Source organism: Falco cherrug, chromosome 5, assembly GCF_023634085.1.
Source record: "Falco cherrug isolate bFalChe1 chromosome 5, bFalChe1.pri, whole genome shotgun sequence".
Taxonomy (NCBI): Eukaryota; Metazoa; Chordata; class Aves; order Falconiformes; family Falconidae; genus Falco; species Falco cherrug.
In genome coordinates, this window is record NC_073701.1 from 27,815,245 (window position 1) to 27,843,065 (window position 27,821).

At 41.1% G+C, this 27,821-nt stretch overlaps 1 protein-coding gene across 6 annotated transcripts in view; it reads right to left on the minus strand.

Annotated features, from left to right (window-relative positions):
* DGKI (diacylglycerol kinase iota) overlaps window positions 1–27,821 on the minus strand; it is a 233,885-nt gene that overhangs the window by 94,997 nt on the left and 111,067 nt on the right. For 3 of the 6 annotated variants that reach the window (XM_055712411.1, XM_055712410.1, XM_027804593.2), the window contains exons 10-21: window positions 27,593–27,688; window positions 25,701–25,783; window positions 23,250–23,310; window positions 19,053–19,166; window positions 18,341–18,478; window positions 17,176–17,254; window positions 13,037–13,092; window positions 12,118–12,180; window positions 11,824–11,897; window positions 10,172–10,283; window positions 7,535–7,734; window positions 1,875–1,937 (exon numbers count right to left, since the gene is read on the minus strand). In XM_055712411.1, coding sequence (XP_055568386.1) covers window positions 1,875–1,937; window positions 7,535–7,734; window positions 10,172–10,283; window positions 11,824–11,897; window positions 12,118–12,180; window positions 13,037–13,092; window positions 17,176–17,254; window positions 18,341–18,478; window positions 19,053–19,166; window positions 23,250–23,310; window positions 25,701–25,783; window positions 27,593–27,688 — 1,139 coding nt within the window. The remainder of the gene's footprint in view (window positions 1–1,874; window positions 1,938–7,534; window positions 7,735–10,171; window positions 10,284–11,823; window positions 11,898–12,117; window positions 12,181–13,036; window positions 13,093–17,175; window positions 17,255–18,340; window positions 18,479–19,052; window positions 19,167–23,249; window positions 23,311–25,700; window positions 25,784–27,592; window positions 27,689–27,821) is intronic. The other 3 variants (XM_055712413.1, XM_055712412.1, XM_027804598.2) reach the window with 1 other exon arrangement.

Below are 27,821 nucleotides of genomic sequence, written 5' to 3' on the forward strand. Positions count from 1 at the left end.
TAAGACACACTGAATTGGAAATATTTCCTTGTCTGCAAAATAACAGTGAGGAACTTGCAGCTTTCTGAAATTTCACAGAATCACAGAATGGTTGAGGTTGGAAAAGAGCACTGGAGGTCACCTGGTGCCAGCTAGAACAGGCTGTCCAGGACCATGGTCCCAGCAGCTTTTGAGCACCTTTAAGGACGGAGATTCCACAACCTCTCTTGGCAACCTGTGCCAGTGCTCCATCATCCTTACAGTAAAAACAATTTTTACGTTCAGAGAAACTCCTGTGTTTCAGTTTGTCCTTATTGCCTCTTGTCCTGTCACTGGGCACTTGAGATTTCTACAGACATTGATGGAACCCCATCTGATCCTTCTCCAGGCTAAACAGTCCCATCTCCCTCGGCCTTTCCTCATAGGACTGGTGCACCTTTGTAATGTTCAGCACCCTTCACTGGACTCCCGCCAGTAGCTCTGTATGTCTCTCCTACTGGGGAGCCCAGAACTGAACCCCAACACTCCAGGTGCAGCTTCACCAGTGCTTAGCAGAGTGCATGGATCACCTCCTTTGATCTGCTGACAACACTCCTAATGCAGCCCAAGATACCATTAGCCACCTTTGCCACAAGTGCGCATTGCTGGCTTATGGTCATCGGGGTGTCCACCAGGACCCCCAGGTCCTTTCCTGCAAAGCTGAAATGTGCTCTTAAAGTTATTCAGTTTTCCCAAGTAAATCTTGGTTTGTTGAACATTTATGTGCCATCTATTGCACACGCGCAGTCTTTAGAACAGGGAAGTGTTGGTGGCATTTCTTTTAGCATATACCATTGACTTTTTTCTATGATAGAATAAGAATCATTCTTAGAATCAAGTTTCTGCTCCGAATACCTGGACTTTTAACTCTGAAATTTTTCATTTTCCAACATGCACTTCAAATTCATTTCTTTGATAGTCCTAACCTGTTTGAACAGATATCATCCATCATAAGAGTGGCAAAGCAAGAAGACAAAAAAGATGCCAATAGTATTTAAGACAAGTATTTAAGACAAATGACACTGCCTGAGTTGACATATCGCATTAAGCTGGGGTTTTTGTTTGGAGTTTGGGGTGGGGTTGGTTGGGGTGCTTTCAGGGTTTGGGTTTTTTTTGTTTTGTTTGTTTGTTTGCTTGCTTGGGTTTTTTAATTGTGGACACACACAGGTTTTCATACTAGGGCATGTTTCCATAAATGGGATGAATTACAAGATAGCAACAATGGTACAAGTGTTTTTAAGTGCCAGTTCACCACATTTTTAAAAAGACATTAGGCTCTTGAATGATTTAGGTATTATCTAGCAAATTAGTACAGTGGAGTTGCTGACAATCAAGATATTGCCAACATGTGTGAGGGGGTGGTTCAATCTTCAATGCAGCTGCAGCCAATGTCACGCCACTCCTCTGGGGGACTCGTTTCCTGTTTTAATCAGCTCTGTCTGGAGACAGGGCTGAGATATCAGCTTTATCTGGAGATGTGTCTTATGGTTGAGTTTGTTCAGTATGTTTTTGATTAAAACCAAAAGGATGGAAAGCTCTCATCTCAATTGTCTCCATGGAGAGTGCCTGGTGCTTAACTTCAGAGCTGCCTGTTGGTATGAACTTCTCTGGCGAACTGGACTCTTTGATGAACCTGGTCACCACCACCAGACATGCCCTGCTCACTTTATTTGTGTACCCTGGAACTGTGGCCTTTGTTGGTGAGGCCACAGTTCTGTGCCTACCGTGCTATCACTTCAGCTCACACTTCCCATTTGTCACTGGATTTTACTGTCCCGCCTCCTGGTAGAAGGACACACAAGGTAACAGCAAAAAAACTATGGAACTTTGAAAGTACAAAAAAGCCAGATACTCACACAGTGAAGGAATCAGGGGGAGCCGAGACTCTCCTCAGGTCAGCAGACTGCACTTTATGGATACTATAGACAGCAGGAAATGAGTGGCCAGGAGAAAGGCAGCACACAGTGTGGAGACAGACAAGGGAAAAGGCAGAGGGGAGAGAGAGAAAGAGTGGAAAAGAAGACAGACAGACATACAACATTTAAACAGAAACAAAAGGAATGTGTCACACAGAAGTTGAATGAAGAGACATGCAGAGCTCCAAGTTCACGCTAGCAAGCCAAGAGCAACAGAATACATGCAAATGGAGAAAATCACTGCCACATGGCACAAGAGCTATCTAAAGACACGAGTGATGAGGACCAATGGCAAGCTAGGCACATGGCTATACAAGGAAGACAAGGAGCCCCAGGATTTGTTCCACAGGCACTGAAAAATTTCAAGGCAACAGACTTTGGAAGCAGGTCCAGAAATGCAAATAAACAAAGCCAAGATCTGAATGAATGGAACTGTCTCCAAAGTTTGTCCAACTTTAGTCTACATTTAAGAAAAAAAAAAAATACCCTTACTGGAGATTTTGTGTCCCATAATGACAAATTGCTGTCTCCATTCTTCTTTCATGTACCTTAGGGAAACACGCATTTTATATATAGTGACTCTCAAGACTGACTCTCTTTAGTGTTTATACTCAAATGGTCCCTTTGTTTCTCTCAAGTGTATGGAATATGTTTTATCTATAAGCTCTTCCCTCTTTTTTTCTCTTCCATTATGCAGGACATTCTTCCTGAACCCATACTAAAAGGCAGTGAAAGCAAAATACCATCTTTTGAGGTTCAGAAAATGATCATTAACTGAAACTTACTGAGCAGCATACTAAACTCAAGTATCTGATCAGAAAATGACTCCTGGAAAAACTGAACCACAGCTTTTCTTACGGCACACACATTTTGCTGTAGCTCACAAGAACCACATTCTCTGCTTGATCACAGAAAACCAAGCTATATGTCATCTCTTTCACATGTTACCATGACCAACAGGGGAGAACAGAAATGAAAACAGCCAGCAATTCTTTTAAGGGAAGGCGAATAAGAAGATAATTTACACTTTTGCAGAAAAACTGAGTTGTCTGAGCTGATCTGGCTCTAGCAAAAATTTGCTTTTGCTGGTACAAAAAAGAAAAGATGTATGAGAAGAAAAGAAATCCATCTCCCACACACACACACAACCCCCCTTATCTGCCTTGTTTCAATCCATAATCAAGTGTGAACAGCATCACCTTAGCCTGTACGTTCCTTGCAACTAAAAAGTTGCTTCTGGCTTGAAAGACTTTATTGGATTATTACTTATCTCCATTGTAGAGCAATTCATCGTAGGATGCAGAACAAATTATGCCTGCCTTTTCAGTTTGGACAGCCTCCAACTGTATTCACCAAATAGTGACCTTCCTCCACTATGCTTCAACTCAATAAATTTAAAGTTATCAGAAAAGTACAAGCCATAAGCAGGTCATCTTCACCTACACAAGAATACTTATACAATCCTGTATGTCACATCAAAACAGCTTAGCTTTCCAAAAGAAATATTAAAAAAAAAAGAATGCTTGATGAACAGCAAGAAGAGATCACTAGTTGCAGCAAGTACTCCATGAATAATTCGGGACAGTTATTATACTGAAAAATTTCTTTGTAGGCAAGCCAGCAGTGAAAGATTAAATAACTTAATAAAATATTAATTGCCACTAATTCACCTAGCTATGACAAAATGCAGCACATTATATTTCCTTGCTCCCTAATAGCTTGGACAAAGCTTTTCGTTCTACTGCTGTCAACAGGAAAGGGAAGCTCCTTCAACTCAAGTAGTCCCACATAAACACTAGAATTTTGTTCCTTAATTTGATTCCACAGCCAACCTTGAAAAGAAAAGACTAGGATCATTGACACTGTCAAAAGTGCTGCTGAATTTTCCCCACACCTTGAAAAAAGGCAAATTATCCAGTAACAAATAAAACAAGGAGTCTCAACATATAGGAGTTTCTACCTTGAAGGTCTCTGTAGAACCACATGAGACAGTTCATGTGCGATTAGTAGGTGCTGGAAGCACAATAGTGGGAAAACAGAGGGGGGAAAAAACAGGTCAAAAAAGGTCAGATCCCTTTTTCTCATATACAAGTGCCTTCTCAGAGCGTCTACAGGTTTTGAAGAACAGTTACAACTAGGAAGATGGGCAGCTCTTACAGTCAGAAGAAAATCCTCTTTCTAAAGTCTTCTGGCTCCTAAGTGAAAGAAGCATGAAATCTCTGTTCATCTCAACTACATAAGTAACATATGGGCTCTCCAATTTTAAGATACTATTATTCCCTGGAAACTCAAGTGCACCCAAAAGGCAAACAAACTCACAATTCTCTCTAAACCCCCTCTCCTTAAAGCCTCCTGAACAAAGGAGAACAGGGTTAAACAAAAAAAAAAAAAAACCGAAACAAAACAGAAAGAAAGTGTAACACTTCTTCAGATTAACTATCATTCTACTTATGGCACTGGACTAGCTAAAACTCCAAAGAACATTCCTACTGCTCTCCTTATCTCGCAATAATATCAAAGCTGACAATAACAGCCAACTCTGCATTAATGTGATATGAGATAATTTTTTAATCACTTTCCTGGCAAGAAGCTCAAGATCAACTGACTAACAATTAGGGATAGCTCCAGACCCACTTACTTATCTCACATATCTAACATTCACATAACAGTCACAAAAGAATAATCTAGAGCATTCAATCAAACATAAGGCTTTCTGGGAGATTTCAATGGAACACAGAGATACATTCCAGATACCAAGTCAAGAAATTTAGATAAATATATTTAATTGAAAATTTTCTTTCTTGTGAAATATTACAAATTAGTACCGTATTAAATGAACTTCTCACAAAATTAAAATGCTTCCTAGAGTTTAACCTTTAACATACCATTTACTTTTTATCACCCTAAAAGATGCAACTCCTCCCTCTCTTTCCCTTTCAACATTTGTGAGCAAAGTACATACACACAGAGATATCTATAGACGCAGATATCAACATACACAAAAAACATTGCTGATAAGTGAAGCTCAGACTAGAGTCCCTGACAGATGATTTCTATTTTCCCGAAACACAGGTCTGCAGACAAGTATCTCAGTCAAACCAGACTGACAGCAACATAGTCTACCATAGCCCATTTAAATTAAGCTAAACCACAAAGAATATCCTCTTGACAACTAGCACATACTATGAACCTTTATTTCCCTACCACAGTTTTAATTTAGATCTCAAAATTCAGACCAAACCATGTTAATTATCAGATCAAAGTACCAGGGATTTTCTTTTTTTACATTTGCATTAGCCTCCCTCAGTGTGGAAAAAGATCATAGAATGTTTTGGGTTGGAAGGGACCTTAAAGATCATCGAGTTCCAGCGACCCTGACGTAAGCAGGGACACCTTACACTAGAACAGGTTGCTCAGAGCCCCATCCAACATGGCTTTGAAGCTTGGAACACTTCTAGGGATGGGGCATCCACAGCTTCTCTGGGCAACCTGTTCAGTGCCTCACCACCCTCACTGTGAAGAATTTCTTCCTAACAGCTAATCTAAACCTAACCCCTTTCAGCTGAAAGCCGTTTCTCCTTGTCCCATCACTACAAGCCCTTGGGCAAAGTCCCTCTCCAGCTTTCTTGTAGGCCCCCTTGAGCTACTGGAAGGCTGCCATAAGGGCTCCCCAGAGCCTTCCCTTCTCCAGGCTGAACAACCCCAACCCTCTCAGCCTGCCTTCACAGGGGAGGTGCTCCAGCCCCCTGATCACCTTTGTGGCCCTCCTCTGGGCTCACTCCAACAGCTCCATGTCCTTCTTCTGTCGGGTGCCCCAGAGCTGAACGCAGTGCTACAGGTGGGGTCTCTTGCGAGCTGAGTAGAAGGGGAGAGTCACCTCCCTTGACCTGCTGGCCAGGTTTCTTTTGATGCAGCCCAGGATACACTTGGCCTTCTGGGCTGCAAATACACACTGCCAGGTCATGTTGAGCTTCTCATCCACTAACACTCCCAGGTGATTCTCCTCAGGGCTGCTTTCAATCCATTCTCTGTGCAGCCTTGGCCTTGGGATTGCTCCAACCTGTGTGCAGGACCCTGCACTTGGCCTTGTTGAACTTCATGAGGTTTGCAAGGGCCCCCCCTCTCTCGAGCCTGTCAAGATGCCCCAGGATTTCCCTCTGCTCAATTCTAGCTTTCACAAATGACTGAGGAGTTGTTGTTGGATGAAATCGGGCATCGCTGCTCACAGCCAAGAGGCTGCTATTCACTGCTCAAGAGAGGTCAGCATACCTTAGGTATTTTCCCGACAAATAGGAATTACAACATTACAGATATGGGCTTCTACTGAAACTTAAAAGCACCAGTCCCAGTAAGAGAACACGTTGTGCTAAATTGAACAGGAAGATGTTGGAAGTAACTACCAGGGAGGCTTTAATTACATTAACAGATTGACAACTAGTGGATGATAAGAGGCTGGAGTCAAAGTTTGAAGTCAAGCAATATATTCTACTAGATAACACAGCTGAAAAACACAGACAACCTTTAAGATACCTGAAGAGAAAAGGTGTGCCCGAGACCTTATCTGTTTTTTCCAGTTACATGAGGTAACGAAAGATAGTACATCTCATAAAACCTGCTTCACCATCACAGCTGCAACAGCAAAATCCCCCACCACCTCCTCAAAAAAATTAAAGCCTCAGTGCATGAATGTTTCAATGAAATGTGAATCCTTGGTAACTTTAGGCCTTTAGCTCAGTACCTTTGTAGAAGGGACAGGATGTTTTGCTTTAAAAATACTTCATGAAAAACACCAAAGGCACTTACTACGTCACTCATTTTAGCAGCGGTAAAGACCTGCATAAGAAGTACAATAATCAGCTTTACAAAATAATGCAAATAATTTTACTGGATGGCCATTTTCATAGATCAAAATGTGAATGTTCAGGGGGTTCTTCTATTAAAGTATCTCTGCAATGCTTACAAAGGTTTAATGATGAAAAGGAATGTTAGCCCTGCCTGTCTGTTTTCTTCTTCACATGTTCCTGTTTTCCAGTTACCTTAGCTTTTCTCTGTTCATCTTTATAATATTCATTTGTGGGTTTATACTGGAGAAGGATTCCCTACAAAGTACAAAGTCCTTTCTGTACCTTCACGTCCTTCTCCATAAACACTGCCAGGCAGCATGCTTCCACAACAGAGACTAAAAGATGCCCTAAGTATTTCTTGATTGTGGCAATTTTTTAGAGGGTTTCTAATGGACCTTAAAAAGCATATCACTAAAGTTGAGAAAATGAATTAGAAAAACTTCCAGGGCAAATGACATATGTATGCAGAACTGTCAGAAGCCAAGAGGCACAATGCTAAGCCTGCACAAACCTCTAAGTAAATAACTGATACACCACCTTTCTAAAAGCAAGACAGAGGGTAACTCAGAAGATAAAGGAATACAAGAAAATCAGGTAAGTATTTACAATATGGTGGAAAGGGAGTTCAGAAGGTGTGAATTTTTTTAATTTTTTTTTTTTAAATGCACTGCAAGTCCAGTACATGCAAAATCCGTGACTGAATATGCTGCCCCAAACAGGCCTCTTGCCACTAAAACATGCACATATCCGACTCACTCATTCAGCAAAGGCATAGATGTTCTCCTCTTGCTCTTCTGCACCATGTTGGCTTGGTTCCTTAAGGAGATCCGAATGAGTGAGGGAGCCAATCGACATGGTTCACCATCCACTTGCATGGGGATAGACTTGTATGTTAAAAGTGTCACCTCACGGCACTGGTGCAACCTCTCTCCATGACCACCCACCTGGAGAGCAGCCTGCAAAAGAACCAAAAAAAAGGAAGAAAAAAAAAAAGCACAAAACAAGAAACAAAGAAAAGACATCTCAGAACAGATAGCTGAGGCAGTTAACAAATCTGAAATGCAGTTTTGCTGACAGCATCCATTACACAGTGTTCCATGTGTAAGGCATTCTAACAAAGCACAATGAATGTATTTTCACTCAAAAATTGCATAGTACTTAAAACGTCACAAAGAAAAGAGCTAGGCAACAAGCAGATACCTAACGATATGCATTGCACGTCTCATCGCATATACACACACATGCGCATGCACAAATGAATACCTATGTTCATTCTTAAGCATTTCAATTTGTTTTGGTTGGTTGGTTGGTTTGTTTTTACACCAAGAGTAATGCTACTAATTATTTGCTCTTTAGAACAACAACCCTAATAGGGTACGTCTGCAAGACAGAAAAATTACTTCCCCTTCCTGAACAGAATACAGTCCTTAATGTGAATTAGAAAAAAATTAAAAAATTATAAAAGCTTACACAGCAACTAAGCCTTGAGACCAGACAGGCTGAAAAGAGCAAGCAGAAGGACCTTGTTCAAAACAAGTAAACACCATGTTTAAGAACTCATTTTATAGAGGTGAACAAGGAAGGCAATGAGCAGATTCTTCAAGTTCTAGGCAGTTATGTTTGGGCAGAAATATATTTTTTTAATTAGTGACTATTAACTCATCTGTCAGATGCAGGAAAAAAAAAATCCTATATTAATGCACTACTAACAGAACAGCCTAAACAGAAGTCAAGACCTTAATCCTTCTCTGTGTGTTTCATATTATGGATCAACTGACAATATAATCAATAATATTCGTAATAATACTTCTTTATAAAGTACTTCTCTTCCTTAGTCTCAAAGAAAGCACATCTGGGATTCATACAGAGCAAGTTACTATTATATCAATACAGTCTATGGTTACAATGGTTTCTCAGCATTAGTAGACTCGTAGACCCTCAATTCTGAACAAGGCTTCCTTTAAAAAGAAACAGCAGCTCAAAGGGGCCCTACTTCTTAAATTTAGAACCAACTAAAACTGTTGGTAGCTTTTGAGATCGCTCTACCCACTCACAGAGCCACATTAGTGGCAAATCCAAAAAAGCTTCCAACTGAAAACTGCCAGTTGGTACATGCTAAATTGATTTTTCACAGCATTTTCAAAAACATATCCTAACATCTTCAGGGGTGAAGTAACAAAGGTGCATTCCACAAGATCCACTAGGCTAACAAACATAGGTTTTCTTCTTTCTTGTGGGTTATTCCCCAAAACTACTAGAGCCATAAAAAAAAAAAAAAAAAGGCTGAAAAAGAATCTTTAACCCAGACAGACTTCTAAAGAAATGATTGCTGATCAATACCACCTTTTACTTTTGCTTACTTTGAAGATTAGATTTGCCTGCATTTCTCTTTGAGGAAACAAACACTATTATCAATAGGATTCACTGAAAGTGGTATACACCGAAGGCAGGTCACACAACAAGTAGGTACGTTAGTTTAGTGAAAACAGGCTTATCCATGTTAGTTTTAACCTAGTCCACACAAGACAGTGGCAACAAAGACTTGAGTATAGTCCTAAGCATGATCTATACAAACTTGCCCCGAAGCAGGCAGGCACACATGCCTTCTGTCTGTCCCAGTAAGTTCAAGCTGCGGCGCCTTAGGCAGATTAATGCTAGCACAGGGATAACTACCAACTCTGAGTGCATTTAATCGTCCTCTGAAGAGACTGTCACTGTGTTTGACCACTGTGATAGTAGGACACTAAGGTATTTAGAGTGAGATTGCTTTTAAAGTGAACTAAAGCTGAGTTACCATAAGGACAGCATTGACAGAAAGTGCACTGATAAATTAAAATTGCTGGTTGAATTTTCTTTCCATAGCAGAACAAAAGGAGAGATAACATTTGTGCCAAAAATATTACTAATTTTTTCACAGCTATTACTAAAATTTTCACGACATTTTTTAGTGGACATATGGAAACTGTATGGGCATATAATTTTATATAATATTTCAGCTTTGTTTCCAGTAAGCCAAGTTTAAAAAAAGGAATTTTATGCCATATTGAAATACACAAAAGTAAAAAAGAAACAGCAGTAATTTGACCACAGAACACTCCCCCTTTAAAAACATGCCTGCATACTATTCTTACTTTAATAATCTTGTCATTTAACTTGGCAAATTAGCCATATGTTGCAAAGAATACATTCCTATTATAAAATAACATTTCTTTCATTAGAAAACTACAATTTGTCTCCCATGTCTAACAGCAGAGCATGTTTTGGCCTTAGCTGAATATGTGGAATCATGGTGGTTCTTCAGCAATGAGGACAACTTTGCACTCTGTAGCGCTGCCTGCAGAATTCACCAAGTGCAGCAGCACCTGCAGGAAGGGCAGCACCTGCAGTACCCACCAGCGAGGCCATGGTGAACCCAATGACTTCAATGTAGCCATCATCATGGCGCTGAGGCTCAAAGTCTCTGTGATCTCCAGGGTTTCCCCAGGGCATTGTGCCAGCACAGTACCTACAGAGAGAGGTTTGGAAAGCGAGCTTTGAGACAGCACTCTGCCCTGATGAGTCCTGACTAGCAGCCTGGCTATTAGCCTGTTCTGCTGTCCTCCAGAAGTATCCAGATATCCATACCAAAACTGAATTCAGGGACAATTAAAAGTTATGCTGACAAGGACTGGACGAAAGGGAAAACCTGTGTCTTGTTTCCAAGCCGGCAACATCCATAAATGTATCCATCATAATCTTTAGCAGGTTCCTCTGTGAGAGGAAAATGGGGAAACACCAGGAAACAGGTAACAGAGCAGTAGCACTTTGTTCTCTCTCCCCACTTGCTTTGCTTTCTGCAAATGAGCTGTTGAGTCAGAAAGCTGCTTAGCCCCTCTTCTAGGCGGGCATGGGGCTGCAACAGCAACTCCAGCCCTGGAGCTCCACTTCATCTCTCCCTGCTTGCTCAGCAGCTCTAACAGCACAAGGAGTGCAGAACATCCCATTGCTTGAGGCAGCAGGGAGAAATAAAAAGCAGAAACAGGTGCAGCTGTGGCATCTACCTTTCCTATCATTAAAAGGATGGATGTAAAAGTTATCTAAGAGTGATAGAATAGGGAACTTTGGAGAGGTGACACCAAGTAAAAGCTTGCACAGTGAGAGCAGTGCAGGACTCAAAAGATCAAGTGCTTGGGATATCATGCGGAGCAAAGTGCTAGGCTGTCTGAAGCAGTAGTCTCCAAAGTGGAATGCACGCACCACAAACAGTGTGCTAGAGAAATCTGCAACTGACAAGATCATTAGAGTGTGTGAAGAAAACAGTTTACATTTTAATAAAGAAGAAATCCAGCATTAAGATAGTGTTGAATTCATCTTTATTACATCCTTTCAAAATTTCATTTTCTATGTTTTCTAATGTATGAAATGTATTAGCACAGCAGTACATATATATAATCTATAAACACATACATTGAGGTGCTGCCCAAAAATTTTTTTACTAATAAAGATGCACAATAGAAAAGGTTTGGAGACTACTGCTCTAGAGAGCAGGAGACAGATCTAACTAAGTATAGCTGTATTCTTAAAAGTTATCTATTTGGGACACCTTCTAACATTTTAATACACAGCAGTTCTTTCAACAGTTTTATGTTCCTTTACTGTAAAAATAGTAACCCTCACCCTCCCCTGCTACCCTCCCCTACACACATACACACACTTTTTTTCACACACTGCTTCAATTAAGGGGGAGAACAGGCATCTGTGTAATTACTAGCTCGTTTGCAGGTTAGATGCACAACTGGAAAGCATGTTTGTTAATCATTTCTGCTATCTCTGTATCAGCATATTCAACTTTTTAAAGGATGGTTTGGCTGAACTCTGATGCCATTCCATATTGCTAATTAACAGTATTATAAACACCTAGCTTTCAAGAAGGCAGCACAGTGGCAACATGTTTCCTGCACATTCACCCAGTCTAGGAAAATTTGCAGGTACCTTTTTTCTTTTACTTATTATTATCATTATTATTATTATTCTTTTATAACTCCAAGCATCTGTCTTGAACTTACCTGGGTATGTTTAAAAACACTATACACTGGAACTTCAGCTCCTGGATCTTTGGAGTCAGGTCTGTACCATCACACTACAAAGCCAAAGTGACAGAGCACAGAGAAATTGCTGAATGGAGCCACAGACAAGAGAAGTGTTGCTGCTTTGTTACAACTTTCCCAAGACTTTCCTTGGAATGTGTTGCAAATGTCATGCTCAAAACTGAAAAGTAACAGAGCCATTAAACTCTCACCTCGCTCGCTCTCCATTCCCCCCTCTTCCCACAATACTACAGCACAATTTCTTATACTTACCACAACTTTAACATGTTTGGATAAATCTCTTGAGCTTCTTTGCAGAAAGTCTGTAAAGGCTGCCTGCAACAGAAAGTGCACAAATTGTCATCACCACTTCCTCTCTTCTCTTTCCCCTCATTTCTTCTCCCACCACAGAGCTCAATACCAAAATGCCATCCTTTTGGCAAACCTATTCATTCTTGCTCTCAGGAAACATGATTTTTTAAATATATTTTTAAATTTTGATACCTCTCTTTTTGAGAGGTTAACCGAAGAAGGTCCTTGGACACCCAAGGATTTAATGCAAATTCTTGCTCACATACTTGTTTATGTATTTAAGGCACATGGGTACAGTGGGAGTCATCACCCAGAAAGACATTACATATCATGCATTGTCAAATCAGTGTTTCTCTCTTAATAAATGCATTTTAGAATGAAGTGTTATCCACATACCTTCTGAATGCAGAAGTGATCAATTTTATTTGCATATTCACACATGAAAATTAATCACTCTAAATAGTTGATCTCTGCCCTCTACTCCCCATGACCCTATATCCAAGGCTACTCCTCAAAGCTACAAAGATACAGGCCAACACTTGGGGAATTTCTTTACAAAAATCAGTATCAATGTGCTTCCCAAATTCTGGAAGCCTGAAAGCTTACAAGCCAGAAGCAGTAGGGCCAAGACATGACCAGTAGTATGTCCAAAGGAGTAGCATTTCTCTCGTCTGCTAAGCTACATAAAACCATGCTTCAGCCACTTTACAACAGACACATGAGTGTGGCATCACCAGAAACTGTACACGTGCACTTTAAATTGCAACAGGCAAAATGAACTGGCATGAGCTCCTGATGTGAGAAAGTGAGGGGGAAGGCACTTAAGAAAACATTCAAACAACTAAGTTAGCATCATTCTGTAAGACGAATCACAACTCACCCCTGCATAAAACATTTTATTTCTAAATCTGCTGTTGAATTTCTCTGGATTTGCTTCTGTGAAAGGATAAAAAGGAAAAATACGAACACTGTAATAAAACAAGTATACTCCATTGTACCTTCCCATTCCCTGCCAGCACTAGAGTGCTTTTAGCACACATCACTCAGTGAAAATATTAACATAAATATGTTTTTCCTGTGTGAGAGCTCCCCATTTGTGCCATAATCTGCTATCACATTTCAAACATAGATATTTAATTGTACCCCTTTCCTGTAGAGTGAAAATAGATGGAAATGTGAGTAAAGAGGTAACAAGAATACAACCAGTTGATTTAGCACCTCTCAGACTATCCATCTTATGATTCCTCAGTACCATTTGTGAGACTGTTTCTACTAACACACAACTCTAAAAACTATTAGAAATACACAGAACACTAACCCATGCTTTGAAGCAGGAGTAAAGTATTAGTAAATTACAAGACAAAAAACCCCCTTGTGTTACAAAGAGGTACTGAGGAATAAACATCCCTACCTAAATATTCCGGGGGGGGGGGGGGGGCGGGGAAAATGAGTGGTTACTCTAAAACCTGTTTAGAGAGCTGCTTCACTTTGATTAGGCTCCAAGTGATGGATAATTTTAATAGTCCAGTAGTAATGCACATCTAATGATTAATTATTCTCCCTGTTAAAATGTATGGGGAGGTTTTTTCTCCTATCCTGAACTTTTCAGACTTCAATTGCCAACTGCTAAATCTTATTATACTTCTCTGTCAGATTAAAGAGCCTTGAATCATCACGTATCTTCTCCTTGAGTAAATACTTACAGGCAGTGATTAAATCGCCTCTTAACCTTCTTTCCGATAAGCTAAATGGAGCTCCTTTAATCTCCCAGTATAAGGCATGTTTCCCAGAATAATACAGGTCATTCTCATGCCTCATTGGGAAAGCTCTCCTCGTCTGTAGCACCCTGAGATTTCAGAAGCAGCCCTTCTGACACTGTACTCAGCGGTGGTACCAACCACCTATCCCTGCTCAGAGATCCCCTAGTGAAAACATCCCACTATCCAGATAGTCTTTCTGGCTAAAGCCTCACACCGATATGAACACTTCCGTATTAAATCTTCTCAAATGACCACTTGAAACAAAGCTTCCAGTTCTCTTTGAGGTCGTTACATCTCACAGGATATGGCTTCATTTTGTAAGAATGGGCTACTTTGTATTTCTTGTTTGATTGTTAGCCCAGCTACTGTATCACCCATTTGTTATGTTGCGGGTGAGCCTGGAATGCAGTCAGGGGCACCTCTTCTTCAAATGATTACTTTAACTGCTTAAGTCAGTCTCATCTCACTTACTGAGCTGACAGCTCATTGCAGGAAGCCTCGGCACCCCATGCTAAGAAGCAGGAGGCTCACGAAGGTTCAGTGCCTGTGCTGTACGCTCTCTGACATGGCTATGCCCGATGGCTCCAGACAGCAGCCACCAGCACACTGGCTCTTACACGGATCTTACAGCGAACACTGAACAGAACCAAAGCCCCAGTTTAGAACAGAAAAGGAGCCTTTCTGGAGTCACTGATTCAGCAGTCCTTCAACATACTAAACGGCTCCTACTTCTGACATAGCAGAGGAGCGACTCTTTCTACCATGTGGAATAGAACCTAAAGTTGAGTGCAACTAACTGCAGAAGTAATCACTGACTGCATACCCAAGGCTCACCCCATCCTCACCATTCCCAAGCCATCAAAGGAGTAGGAAATAGAATATGTTAGACTGTGTGTGTGTGCGCGGCAGGGGGGGGTGTCCTGCAAATGAACACTCCTCTAGAGCTGAGGGATCAAGTGGCATGTCAACAGGGATAAAGTAAATTGTCTCTCCCCTGCTCCACCAAAGCATAAGTATACCAAGAGAGGAAACTGGAAAGAGTTGCTACTCAGAACATTTCCTGAAGAAGAGCTAAATACATTAGGCTTGGAGCCAACCACCAACCCTCAAGGCTCAATCTGATTAGTTACAAGCAAAGTATAGAGGTTGCCATGGCAAAGGCCACGTTCACACACAGATTCCTCTGAGACATCACAATCACTGCTTATTCTAAATATAAGAATTGATCAATCTCTATTGCATAAAGTGCCCTGATAGGCTGAGAGCTCAAATCAATTTCATTTACTGTGGGGAGGTGGGGAGAGGAATGGCACTTGTTTGTTTTATTATATGTGATTACACTAGCTCAGCATAAGCAACCGCATACAACAACTTATCTTAACGGACCAAGTGCTACAGCTGTGAAAGTGCTTTAAGTAGTGCTGAAGTGTTGCTAAGAGTTTCTCTGGATTTCAACAATTGTAAAAGAGATCAGAATCTGTTTTGCACTGCTTAATTCATAGAATCACATAATAGCTTGGGTTGGAAGGGAGTTTTAAAGGTCATCTAGTCTAACCCCACTGCAATGAGCAGGGACGTCTTCAAATTAGATCAGATTCCTCAGAGCCCCATCCAACCTGACCTTGCCCGTTTCCAGAGATGGGGTATCTACCACCTCTCTGAGCAACCTGTTCCAGTATTTCATCACCCTCCTTGTAAAAAATTTCTTCCTTTTACCTAGTCTAAATCTACTATCTTTTAGTTTAAAGCCATTACACCCCTCACCCTATCTCAACAGGCCCTACTAGAAAGTCTGTGCCCATCACCCTTATAAGCCTGCTTTAAGTATTGAAGGGCTGCAGTAAGGTTTCCTCTGAGCATTCTCTTCTCCAGGCTGAAAAACTCCAGTTCCACATGAAAAACAATAGAACACACACACCAGAAATGCTATAGGCTTTTCTCTCCTAAAATAACATAGGACTCACTTTGTACATTTTAGTATTTGGGAAGGTAAGGAATGTGCCAGCAATAATAACACGTAAGAGCAGAACTTGCACTATGAAAAGCTCTCCTGACCACACACACCCACTCACAGACACACAGCTTGCTCTGCCAAGTATTTTTTCACCCACGTAAATTTTTAACACACTGGCATCTCTGGAATAATGTCCATTCTTTATAGAGCTCCATAACTTCATTATTAAGTAATGCCACCATTAGGTGAGAAAGTAGCCAAGCATTTAATCTGTACAGTATATTCACAGTCATATTAGCGATGCATAGTGATATGCATTCATAAAAAAAATGCATACAGCTGTCATCAATTCATTCCTGTACCCTTTTTGTGGCCCCTCATTATTATTCCTAAAGCTTGAGGCAGTCTTAAACATTATAAAATATGCATTAGTTCATTCCATCATGTATCCTGCTCTTTACTTAGCATGGCATTACGGTGCTATCTTTTCATCTTGAAATGACACTCTGATAGTATGAAAGTAAAGATAGGGGAGGCTGTATTTCAGAAAAAATACCTGCATATGAAGGTGAAATGACCAAAAGCTGAACACAGACAACTGAACGAAGTTTATTTTTACAAGCATACTTGCCGAAACCATGTAAATAGAGCAGTTCACATCAGTCCAAAGCCCACCCACCGCTAAGCCACATTTGGATCTGTATGGGATGGTATAACAGCTATTGGCAAGGGGACAAACAAGATGCTACAACAGCTCAGATTCCTGACAGTTTTGTGGACATTAAAACTTTTCACTTGCGAAGAAACACTCTGGGTCTGTACCAAGTCCAGTGATGTTATGCTATACTCATCTATAAGTAACAGCTGTTGAGCTTGAGAACACAATTATCCTCCTGTTACTTCCACAGCCTTGCAGCTTTTCTCCTCCCTCCATCTCCACACTTGCACCTGACACATTTGTTGTTCTTTCTGCTCTTATTCTGACACTTCTGCATCAGCATAAGCTTCCTTTATATCTGTACTTGGTACCTTCTTTAGAAGATTAAAAACTTTGAAATGATTCCCTTTTAGCCCTTTACCTACAGTGAATGCCCTTTTTCCTTGTACTTTTTTTAATTTTTAAATGATTAAGTCCCTTGCAAATTCATAATACAATCACTTTCTTCCCACTTGTATGTATCTTGGGTTTTTATGTTCCGGCTTTCTTTCTGAATTATAAGAACAGGATGTTAAATCTCACTCCATTTGTAATTCATGAAATAGCTACCCACTCCCAAGGCTAAGGAAACAAAAAGTTCCCATTACCTCTAGATTCATGGAACTCCAGTGTAACATGCGCATCAAATCCAAGGCTGAAATAATTATTGAAGACACTAAGAGGAAGCTGTAATTGGATAAGAAAAAGACATGTAAAAATAACATGAATGAAGCATTTCAGGAATTAAATACTTTTAACATGGTATCACATGAAAACCTCCAAAGAATAAAGTGGAACATAACAGGAAAATGTGTGCAGAAAGCTGCTCTGAAGGTTAATAATGGCTTGTGGAAGATGATTAGATTAGATACAAAAGCCCAAAGAACACAAACACATCCACAGAGCTTTTTGATCATATATGTAACCTTATAAGCACATTAAAGCATTCCTTAAGTTGTCACTAAGATTTCCCATAATGCTGCTCCACCTAACATGTCAATACAAAGGTTCTCCTAATTGCTGGCACTTCAAGCTCAGCATGGCAAATGAAACTCAAGCTGTGTTCTTCCTGCTTCTTATACAATCAGAAGCAACACAAGTCCCAGACAAGATGCCCTAATTCTATTGAGAATGCATGAGGCAGGGAAACACACATCTGGCCTCTTCATCATTATACAGGCCCAGCAGGGCTGTAGATGACAGAACAGTAACATCCACTAGATAGGCTGGAAATTATAACTGAGAATAGTAAAATGGTCCACAGAATCTTTTTTTTTTTTTTTAATGACTGTAACACTTTCAACATCTCCAGTCCAAATGAAATATTACTATAAATGTGATCTCCTCACATAAAAATCTTCCCATCCTTCAACTATCAAGATACACTAATGGAGACTCACACACAAAGTAGTTAAATACAAAAATACACCTTGCTGTAAAGTAGGAAACAGTTGGTATCCATTAGCAAAATCCTAAGGAATAAAATTCTACATCCTGCTTTTAGTTTTGTCTAATTTGGAATGGATGGTAGTCACAGTGTTGCTTCTCCTGCTACACCAGGTTAACTAGAGAAAAACAACCACCAAATAAATGGCTGGTATGCATTACATTTCACACACCTCTGGAATCACTAACACATGAAAAGAACAGAAGGAAGAGATACAACTAGAGAATTAAAAAGTTTTAGATCTTCCCCACCCGTTCAGTTTATGGTGTAACACAAAGGTGCTTTTAAGCATCCTATAGTCTCTGTGGGAAAAAGGCATCTCTAACCTTACGTGCCCCATCCTCCAGCTCATCCTGTGGCAAATCAGGGTTGCGTTCAACCTGGAGATTCCAGCGGTCCAGCTGGACAATTGTTCCATCTTCTACATGGCACAGGATCTTGGACACTGGCTCATCTGTGTAACCCTGACAGTAGAGTGTCACCAGAGTATCAGCCACAGACAGTGGAAGCAAAGAAACTCACTGTTAATTACCTCACAGACCTCCCTCCTTTTACACAGGCTTAAAAACTCCAGATCAAATGTTCCTAATAACACCTCAAAATACTGCTAAATATTGATATATCAAGTATTTTAACAAGCTATTGCTGAGGTACACAAGTCTTGGGCAGGCAAAGTAAGGTCATAAGGAGAGGAACTGAAAGTGTATTTGCCTTGCCTGGAATAACTCCAGTGGTGTAGTTCAGAATAAATACAGAGAAATAAAGTTTAAACTGTGCTTAAATTAGAAGCCTGCACATCCTTATTACTTGGCCTGAGCTACCAGACAGATATCTCTATGAACACTTTTATTACAACTACAATATTAATAATTCAAGATCCCAGGCTGGAAATTGAACCAAACTATTGTGCCTAACTGAAGCAGACCTCGGACACAGCCATGCCTGCTATTTTAACCCAAATGAAGTTCTACCCTACACAACTAAATCAGAGCAGCAAGCTGAGAGCCCACACATAGGGGCACCCCAGTCAGTGCTTACCCCACCCCAGTTGAGGGTGCGGGCAAGGTCATTCCCAGTGCCAAGCGGAAGGACAGCCACAGGAGGCGGGGGGCTGAGTTGCAGCTCATCGAGGATAGAGAGGATCCAGCCCACCTATGAAATGGGAAATGGAGAGAACTGTTAGTCAGGAAGATTAAAAGGGATGGGAAAAAAGAAGGAGACATATTTTGATTGTTTCCCTTGTCCTGGTTTCAGCTGGGGTAGAGTTAATTTTCTTCTTAGTAGCTGGCACAGTGCTGTGTTCTGGATTTAGTATGAGAACAACGTTGGTAACATACTGATGGTTTAGTTCTTGCTAACTCTAAGTCAAGGACTTCTCAGCTTCCCATGCTCTGCCAGTGAGCAGGTGCTCAAGAAGCCAGGAGGGAGCATAGCCAGGACAGCTGATCCAAACTAGCCAAAGGGATATTCCATACCATAGAATGCCATGCTCGGTATATAAACAGGGGGGGAGTCAGCCCGGGTTCATCAATCACTGCTCGGGTACTAGCTGGGCACTGGTCAGTGGGTGTCGAGCAACTGAATTGTGCATGACCTCTCTCCCTCTCCTCTTTGTTACAATTATTCTTACCTCAACCCATAGGCTTTACTTTTTTCTGATTCTCCTCTGCATCCCACTGGGGTGGGTGTGGGCAGTATGCAAGCAGCTGTGCGGTACTTAGTTGCTGGCTGGGGTTAAGTCACAACACCCCTCTACAGAGAAGATCAAGTAAAACAAAATGAAGGAAAAGAAGAGGGTGTCTGAAATTTAACTCTACAACAGATGCATCTGCGTTTTTGCCTTTCGGAGAGCAGGCACGATAGGTTTCATGAAGCCCCTGTGCAAGCAGAAGTGATGGGATGTGAACACTGACACTGGCTGCCTTTAACAGAACACACAGATACTGAGTAAAGGGAGCACAGAATTTGCTGTTCTTCAAGCAGGAAATGAAAACACATAGAATTATACCTGGTATTATAAGACTGCCTAAATACTGCTCTGAAAAATAGCGTTATTTAAAAATTAGGAATTATATGGACAATTCAAGATTATTTTTTTAATTGCCGTTATGCTAAAGGAAACCAAACCTTTGACAACTGTTATGAAACAAAATGCAAGAGACACACTAAAACAGCATGGTAACTCAGAGCATGTCCTGGAACAGAGGGTCCAAATGAAGGCAAGCATAGACTTGCCCACAGGTCTCCCATTCCCCAGAGACCTTGGTGCTGAATTATTTCACACAGTGCAAAGCATAATATATAATATATATAGTCTAGTCATATGTGTATAAATATACACGCATCTATATAAAAGAACAAAAGACTAGAATAAAAGACAAACTAATGCTCAGTATTTAAGGCTTTGGGTTGGAACAATGAATCTGGCTCTTTTGTATCATAAGTTATTAGTTATTTTAGAGAGCTGTTTCTCTCTCTTGTCCCTGTTCTGCACTGCATAAAACTTTCAAATACAAATCTAGCCAGAAGGAACAAATTACTGTAAAATGTTTTGTTTTCATTGAATGGCAGTTTCCAAGCGGGGAAAGAATTGTGGCTGAAGATGTTATTGAACTTTTTATGACTGAAATTCTTGCAACAAGAGAACAGGACTGTTTCTTAAACTATTTCTCATCTTTAAAAAAAATTACAGTCTGTGAAAGAACCTGTGATTAATTTTTAAATAAAGAATTAAGAAAAAACAAATATAAGACAAAACTTGGTTTGGGTTGTTTTGGTTTTGTTTGGTTTTTTTCCTTTTTGCCTGATGCCAGTGTTCAAAGATACTATCTCTACTGGAAACGTGAGCTTTTAAATAAGACAGAAAGCTGAAATCTTGTCTGCAGCTGGACAGGATTTTTCCTCCCTCAACTATTATTATTATGATTTTTTAAATATTCTTAACCCAAAGTACGATGACACTAGAACTTCATGAAAGGCACCCAGTACAATACGGGCATTGGGAACAACTGGGATTTGAAGGACTGCAGAGGGGGTAGCCTGATAAATGTATCAACCACCACACTATTCATATTCTAGGGCATGTCTTTCTCTGAGTCTTTTGACTGCTAGATTTTATTTTGTATAAATATCATTTATCAGACAGTTATTTATCACAAGCATTTGTCTAATTATTAAAGCGCTCACCTGGGATGTGATCCCATATTACACAGCTCACTGTCTGACAACAGACGTCTGAATCACTTACAACTCTCATGAACTTGGCTGTCGCCAAAGGTACTTAGGTCTATCATAGGCACCACAGTAGGACTAGAGTAGAGTCCTCAAGGGATTTTTCGGGGGTGAGTAATCCTCTACCTTTCAAAATATCTATCCTTCAGTATTGATAACGGGAGACAGAATAAAGAGTCCAAATAACTTCATTGGGACCAGGACTTCTTTAAGAGTCCTTTGTCATAAGCCCTTAGTCATTGCCACTGACTTCATCTGTACATCTGTGCCTCAGCATCCCACTGCTACAGGAAGCATTACAATACCTACCGCTTTTGTAAATGCTTTTAACTGATACACAGAAACTTCAAAGTACAAGTTTTTAAGTACAACATTGCTATTTAACTTGAAGTCATTTCTAAACCTTGTACATTAGTTTTACAATCAAGAATGACACAGACTACCATTTCCCTGTAAACAGAAAGCTCCTGACTGCTTTGAACGCAAAGCTTTCCGCTTATGCCCTGGAAAGGAACAGCAAGCAGCAATGATGGAAAAGTTACAATAAGTTTTGATTCACCTCAATAATGCAAGGTATCATCTGGTCTCATTGAATATTCATTAAGTCCATTTGAGCCAGATTTTTCATTTCTAGAGGTAATGGCTTTGGGAATAACTAGATATTAATTTGCTTCAAACTGAGCAGCAGCAAAGGTGATGGTGGAGTGCTGCTCATACTAACGAGAGGGTGCTGCCACCTGTCGCTTGCACTGAGGCAAAGGGAAAACGGAGGATGGTCATACTCCATGTAGTTGCATGCATTTCTATTTTAATATTTTCGAGATGAAATTTTTTTCCCCTATTAAAATACTGGCTTCCTCAGGTGGAAGAAAAAGACTTTCAGAAACAGCCTTAAACACTTTTTTGCAGCTTACATCTCCTGCTAAAGTAACGCTTTGTACACTTGTCAGGAAAAGTCCACAATTCGCTAACAGTAATATCTTATTTTACCACCAAGACAGTAGTTTAATCACTTTTATTTGTTCCTTCATGCCTGCAGGGGAAGCACTGGTATTAATAACCCCTACAATTGAGCACAGAAGCTGAACAGAAAGCTCCCCCAGAAATTCAAGCAGAAATGGGTTAAGGGTAGGGGTTCAGCTCACTACAGAAAAAAAGAAATCCTCTTCCTGTCCTAAGCACCTACATAGATCTGTCCTGGCCAGTCACTGCACCTTGCAAGCAGTATGCATTTTCCTTACCATACCTACGGTTACAGCTATTATCAAATGCAGGTTTGGGGAATGGAGCTTCACAGAGATTGAAGGTCAGTTCTTCAACTGTATTTAATCACCCAGTAGCACAGACTGAGATTTACAATATTCCTAAGTACTGAAAAGAGTAATACAGTTGTAATACCTCCATTACCACTGTGGCCTCCAGACCCTGTCTCCAACTGAAAGTGCCTGAATCCTTTAAAAACTGGACCCTATTCACCTATCCAAGAACACACAGAAATTCAGTAGCAAAGAGAAATACTGAACCTGGACCTTGCCAGACCCCAGGCTAGTAGTATGACCAATGCAATACCCTTCCTTACAGACGCTTTGTAAAGAAAGCGTGGAAACTCACTTTCTTTAGGCCCAGCGGGGACACTACTTGACTGTACTTGGACTTCATGAGGACTATTAGCATGAAGGGGCAGAAATTAAGATTTAATGGCTCCCAGACACTGACTTAACCTGCTAGACCCCAAGATCTGTGTAAGTAGCCAGAGGAGGCCTGCAAAGTTAGTCTGCTATACCTAATCTTTATGCATAAAGAAGATAGAGCCTTGGACATTATGATCTGACCCCATAACTACGCAGGATATGCCACACAATTAAAAACAAAAATAATAAAAAAATGTAGATTTCACAAGCGCAAGATACATTATCTGGCTCTGCAGGCATCACGAGGTGGGAAACCCACACCACGAGGAATATGACCACTTGGCAGCCCCATAATCATCCGCCAGCTACCTACCGTCCCATCCCCACCGCAGGCCAGAATCCGCAGGTTTGGCACTTTTCTGTACAGCTCCAGTCTGGCCAGTAGGGAGAAAAGGGAAAAAGGTCAGAACAGTAACACAGGCACTTCTCATGCACTTTGCCAAGCAACCGTTTAACTGCCCCTTATTGCATTTTCAAATATTTATTATTAAGGATGTTAGTGGAGGTAGAAACATAATAATAATAAAAAAATAATCTCAGTGTTACCAAAAGCCTCAGCCATGAGGAGGCATCAGCCCTAGCACTTGCAGGCAGCATCAGCCCCAACCCAACCTGAGCCCTGTGCCTCACTTCACATCTTCACGCACACATAAAACCCCTAGGACATGAACCAGCTCCATGGTCAGGCAGTACCTCTTGAGATGTATTTGATCAGTTTAGCATGTTGCCATGCTACATGGAAACTCCTTTTAAACTGCTTTTTAATATCTTTATTGACAATCTGGATGAGGGGACCGAGTGCACCCTCAGCAAGTTTCCAGATGACACCAAGTCAGGGAGGAGTGCTGACCTGCTGGAGGGCAGGAAGGCTCTGCAGGGGGATCGGGACAGGCTGCAGCAGTGGGCTGAGGCAAATTGGATGAGGTTCACCAAGGGTCAGTGCCGGGTCCTGCACTTGCGTCACAACAACCCCACACAGCGCTACAGGCTTGGGGAAGAGTGGCTGGAAACCTGCCCAGCCAAAGAAGACCTGGGCGTGGGTGCACATGAGCCAGCAATGTGCCCAGGTGGCCAAGAAGGCCAACAGATTCCTGGCTTGTATCAGAAACAGTGTGGCCAGCAGGACTAGGGAGATGATCATCCCTCTACACTCAGTACTGGTGAGGCCACACCTCAAATACAGTGCTCAGTTTTGGGCCCCTCACTTCAAGAGGGGTGTGGGGATGCTGGACTGTGTCCAGAGACGGGCAAGGGAGCTGGTGAAGGGTCTGGAGCCCAAGTGTTAGGAGGAGCAGCTGAGGGAACTGGGATTGTTTAGTCTGGAGAGGAGGAGACTCAAGGGGGACCTTATTGCTCTCTACAGCTGCCTGAAAGAAGGTTGTAGACAAGTTGGGGGACATCTCCTGGACAAGGGACAGGAGAAGATGAAACTGCCTCAAGCTATGCCAGGGGAGGTTTAGATTGGATATTAGGAAAAATTTCTTCACTGAAGGAGTTGTCAAGCACTGAAACAGGCTGTCCAGGGAGGTGGGGGAATCACCATCCCTGGAGACATTTTAAAAATGTGTAGATGTGTTGCTTAGGGACATGGTTTATTGATGGACTTGGCAGTCCTGGGTTAACAGTTGGCTTTGATGATCAAAAAGGTCTTTTCCAACCTAAAGGATTTTATGATTCTAAATCTGAAAGGAAAATTTTCATGTTCCCTCTGCAGATGACAAAAAACTTTCATTTTTCTCCTATCCTACAGCAAACAAATATAAATATTGAGAGTTTTAAACAAAATTTAATGTTCCTCATCAGAATTTGCTAAGCCACCATTTCTGAAGCATGTAGAACATGACAGCTTCTTCAACTGGTAACTTTTTTTTTTAACACCACAAAAGGCAAGACTATCTAATAGACTTCTTTCTCTGGATATCTGATCTAAGTTACCAATAGGACAGCCAAAAAAGCACCTGTTGAAGACCTGCTCCTTCAGTTGCATGAAAGAGAGGCATTAATGAAATATCTCCTACTGGAGGGGGTACATTCACAGAGAGAGCTGAGTGACCAGAGGACCTAATCCTCCTGTAACAACGTTACACAGCTCTACAAACTGTATGTCTACCTTAAAGCATCCATACATCCTGAAAGGATCATCAGCAGAGATACTTCTGCAGTGAAAAGAATTTAGGTGCCTTGAATAGCAAATACTTGGACCGTTCATATACAGGCAAATATCTGATTTTATATCTTTTTGTGCTGCCTAACTTGTGAAAGTAGCACTGAACAGATGGTTAGGCAAAGCAAGTATCCCTATCTCAAATACCATAGAAGGATGGTCTCTTAACCCTTAGCAGCATAAATCAGCCCTTTAAAGACAGGTCCTCCCTTCCTCCCTTGGAAGAGGTTCACACTTCAACTATTACCCAGATAAGCTGACTTAGTTACTCAGCAAGCACAGACAGTTGCATGTTGCTGTCACGTATAGGAATCTGGAGGCAGTCTCAGCCCATTGGAATGCTCAGCCATTAGGGAATGGTCAGGCACTGGGATCAGCAGCAAATCTGTCTTGCAGCCATCTGGAACTGGCTCTGTCTGACACAGGGGCAGCCCCTGATCTCTTCTCATAGAGGCCACCACTGCGGCCGTCCCTCTGCTACCAAAACCTGGATACGTAAACCTCATACACAGCCTACTAATCTATCCAAGCTAGACTTTTGTCTGCTTTCCTGATCAGAAAAGAATTATGGTCCACAGCGCTGAAGGCTTGAGAACTTACGCATCTCTTGGCCCTTCCTGAGAGAGATCAAAGACCTGGCGTGGATTCAAATACCACATAAACATTTGGAGAACCTTGGTGCCCTAGGAATAGAGAAAAATCAAATGAATGGAAATTATAAATAGTTTAATGATTATTAGAAATAATAATGTTCATTATTCTCTATATTTGGACCGCTTTTCTTTCTTCTGTGCTTTATAAAGCAAATATAAACCAATAAAAAGACAAACTAGAAAGTGGCACGGCAGATGACCACTCTGTAGAATAGCAACCAACGAATCTGGTCAGGGTGCATGTGCATACATACAGATTAAATTTAACAACACAGATCACTAATGGTTCATAAGAACAGGCATTTGGAGTCAGACCAAAGGTTCAGCTCCCACAGAAACCTGTTCTCCTGTCTCTCACCACCTGCAGCAAGAAGAAACCTTAGTTATCCCACACCACCCCCAGCCATCCATGACAGCAAGAAGTTGAACTAAGCTTGTGGGTGAAGTCACCATCCTATTAAACAGTGTCCTGCCCAACATCCAGGCAATGACATTGCTTTGACCACCACCATCACCACCATGAATACTCATCATTTCAGCCCTCTTCCATCTAATAAAGGAGTAGTCAAGGACTCTATGGGCTACAGCTGTCCCAGTGCCCCCTCACTCAGTGCAGTGTGGCCAGCCCATCATCTAAAGATGTAATTTCTGCTTTCTCAAGCTCTTGGGTTCATATTCCAGATAGTCAGTTTTATTCCTTTGTGTTCTGCCCAGGCAAATTGGTAGGATGTCTCACTAGCAGAACAGGACTAAGAACCCTATGGGTCAAGCTTGTACTCCCAAGTAATTAAATAATGCCTTTCAGACATGGCCTGGTGGATGCAAATCAGGAATTTTCAAAAGCTCCCCGCTCTGAGGGATGGCTCCTCTGTCTGACACCTTTCCCCAAGTGGAGAACCAAGAATAGCAGTCAAAGTGCCTAGGAAAAGTATAACAGAGAAAATAAATGTGATGTTTGCTGTAGGTATTCTCACAGCCTCAGCTATTTGCAGCTCATAGAATTCTTGAGCCAGAGGAGGGTACAGGACTTTAGTAACATGCAGCCCAGGTAAACTTTTAGCATTCACAACATCCTAAGGCAAGGGGTTTTGCAGCTGAACTACACAATGTGAGAAGGACCAACATTTTCCTTTGTTTTGAATCATAGTCTTAGCAGTTTAATTTTATATCTTCCCTAATTCTTCTAACAGGGAGACAGTGAGTGGCAGCTATGCTATTCCCTATGCTCTGCAGGCCTCTGTTGTATCTTACATCAATCACTACTTCTCAACTAGAAGGCCCTGTTTATCAAAAGGCACTCAGAGCCAACCTAAAAAACATTCACTTGGATAAATTTCAGTTCCAAGGACCCTAAGAAAGAAGTCTGCTGTATGTTAGTCACTGAAACTTTGTGCTCTGGGGTACAGGACAAGACCAGTAATGATTTTTTAGATGCCATAAAAATATGTCATTTCACACTGACTAATTGAACTAGGCTTTCCTAGTAAAATTAAACCACTTTTTGGATAAAAGTCTAAGACTTCACTGGCAATCTGAATTTTCTGTGGAAAGATGAAGTCTTCTGGAAACCTCCAAACTACAATTTTAGATTCCTTTAAACAGTCTGAAGATAAAAATGCAATTGCTGAAATACTTAAGCATCCATTCCATCCATGCAATTCCGCTGAAGTGGAAAGAGCATTCAACAGCAAGGACCTCTTCTGAGGACTGCAGCTCAGGCATAGCATTCTTCCTGTCTGACTGACCAAGAACTAGTCTAATTTGCAGAAACACTGTTGTTAAACTAAAACTTTGTGACCTGGACGATGTCCTTACATGATTACCACGTCATGTTCTTACCTGATTCCCTCCACTTTTTGGATTGACAAAAACCAGTAGTGGTTTCATGAGTGGAGAGGAGATAGGCTTTATCACAAATGGCCGACCTTTGTTATCCTGAGAAACAGAAGCAAAAAACAGCTTTAGTACAACCTATATATGTTTCCCTGGCATACAACATGCAGGAGCCTCAACCTAACTCTGACAAAACAACCTCAGGTACTTGAAATAGAACAGTCATGTTAACGTG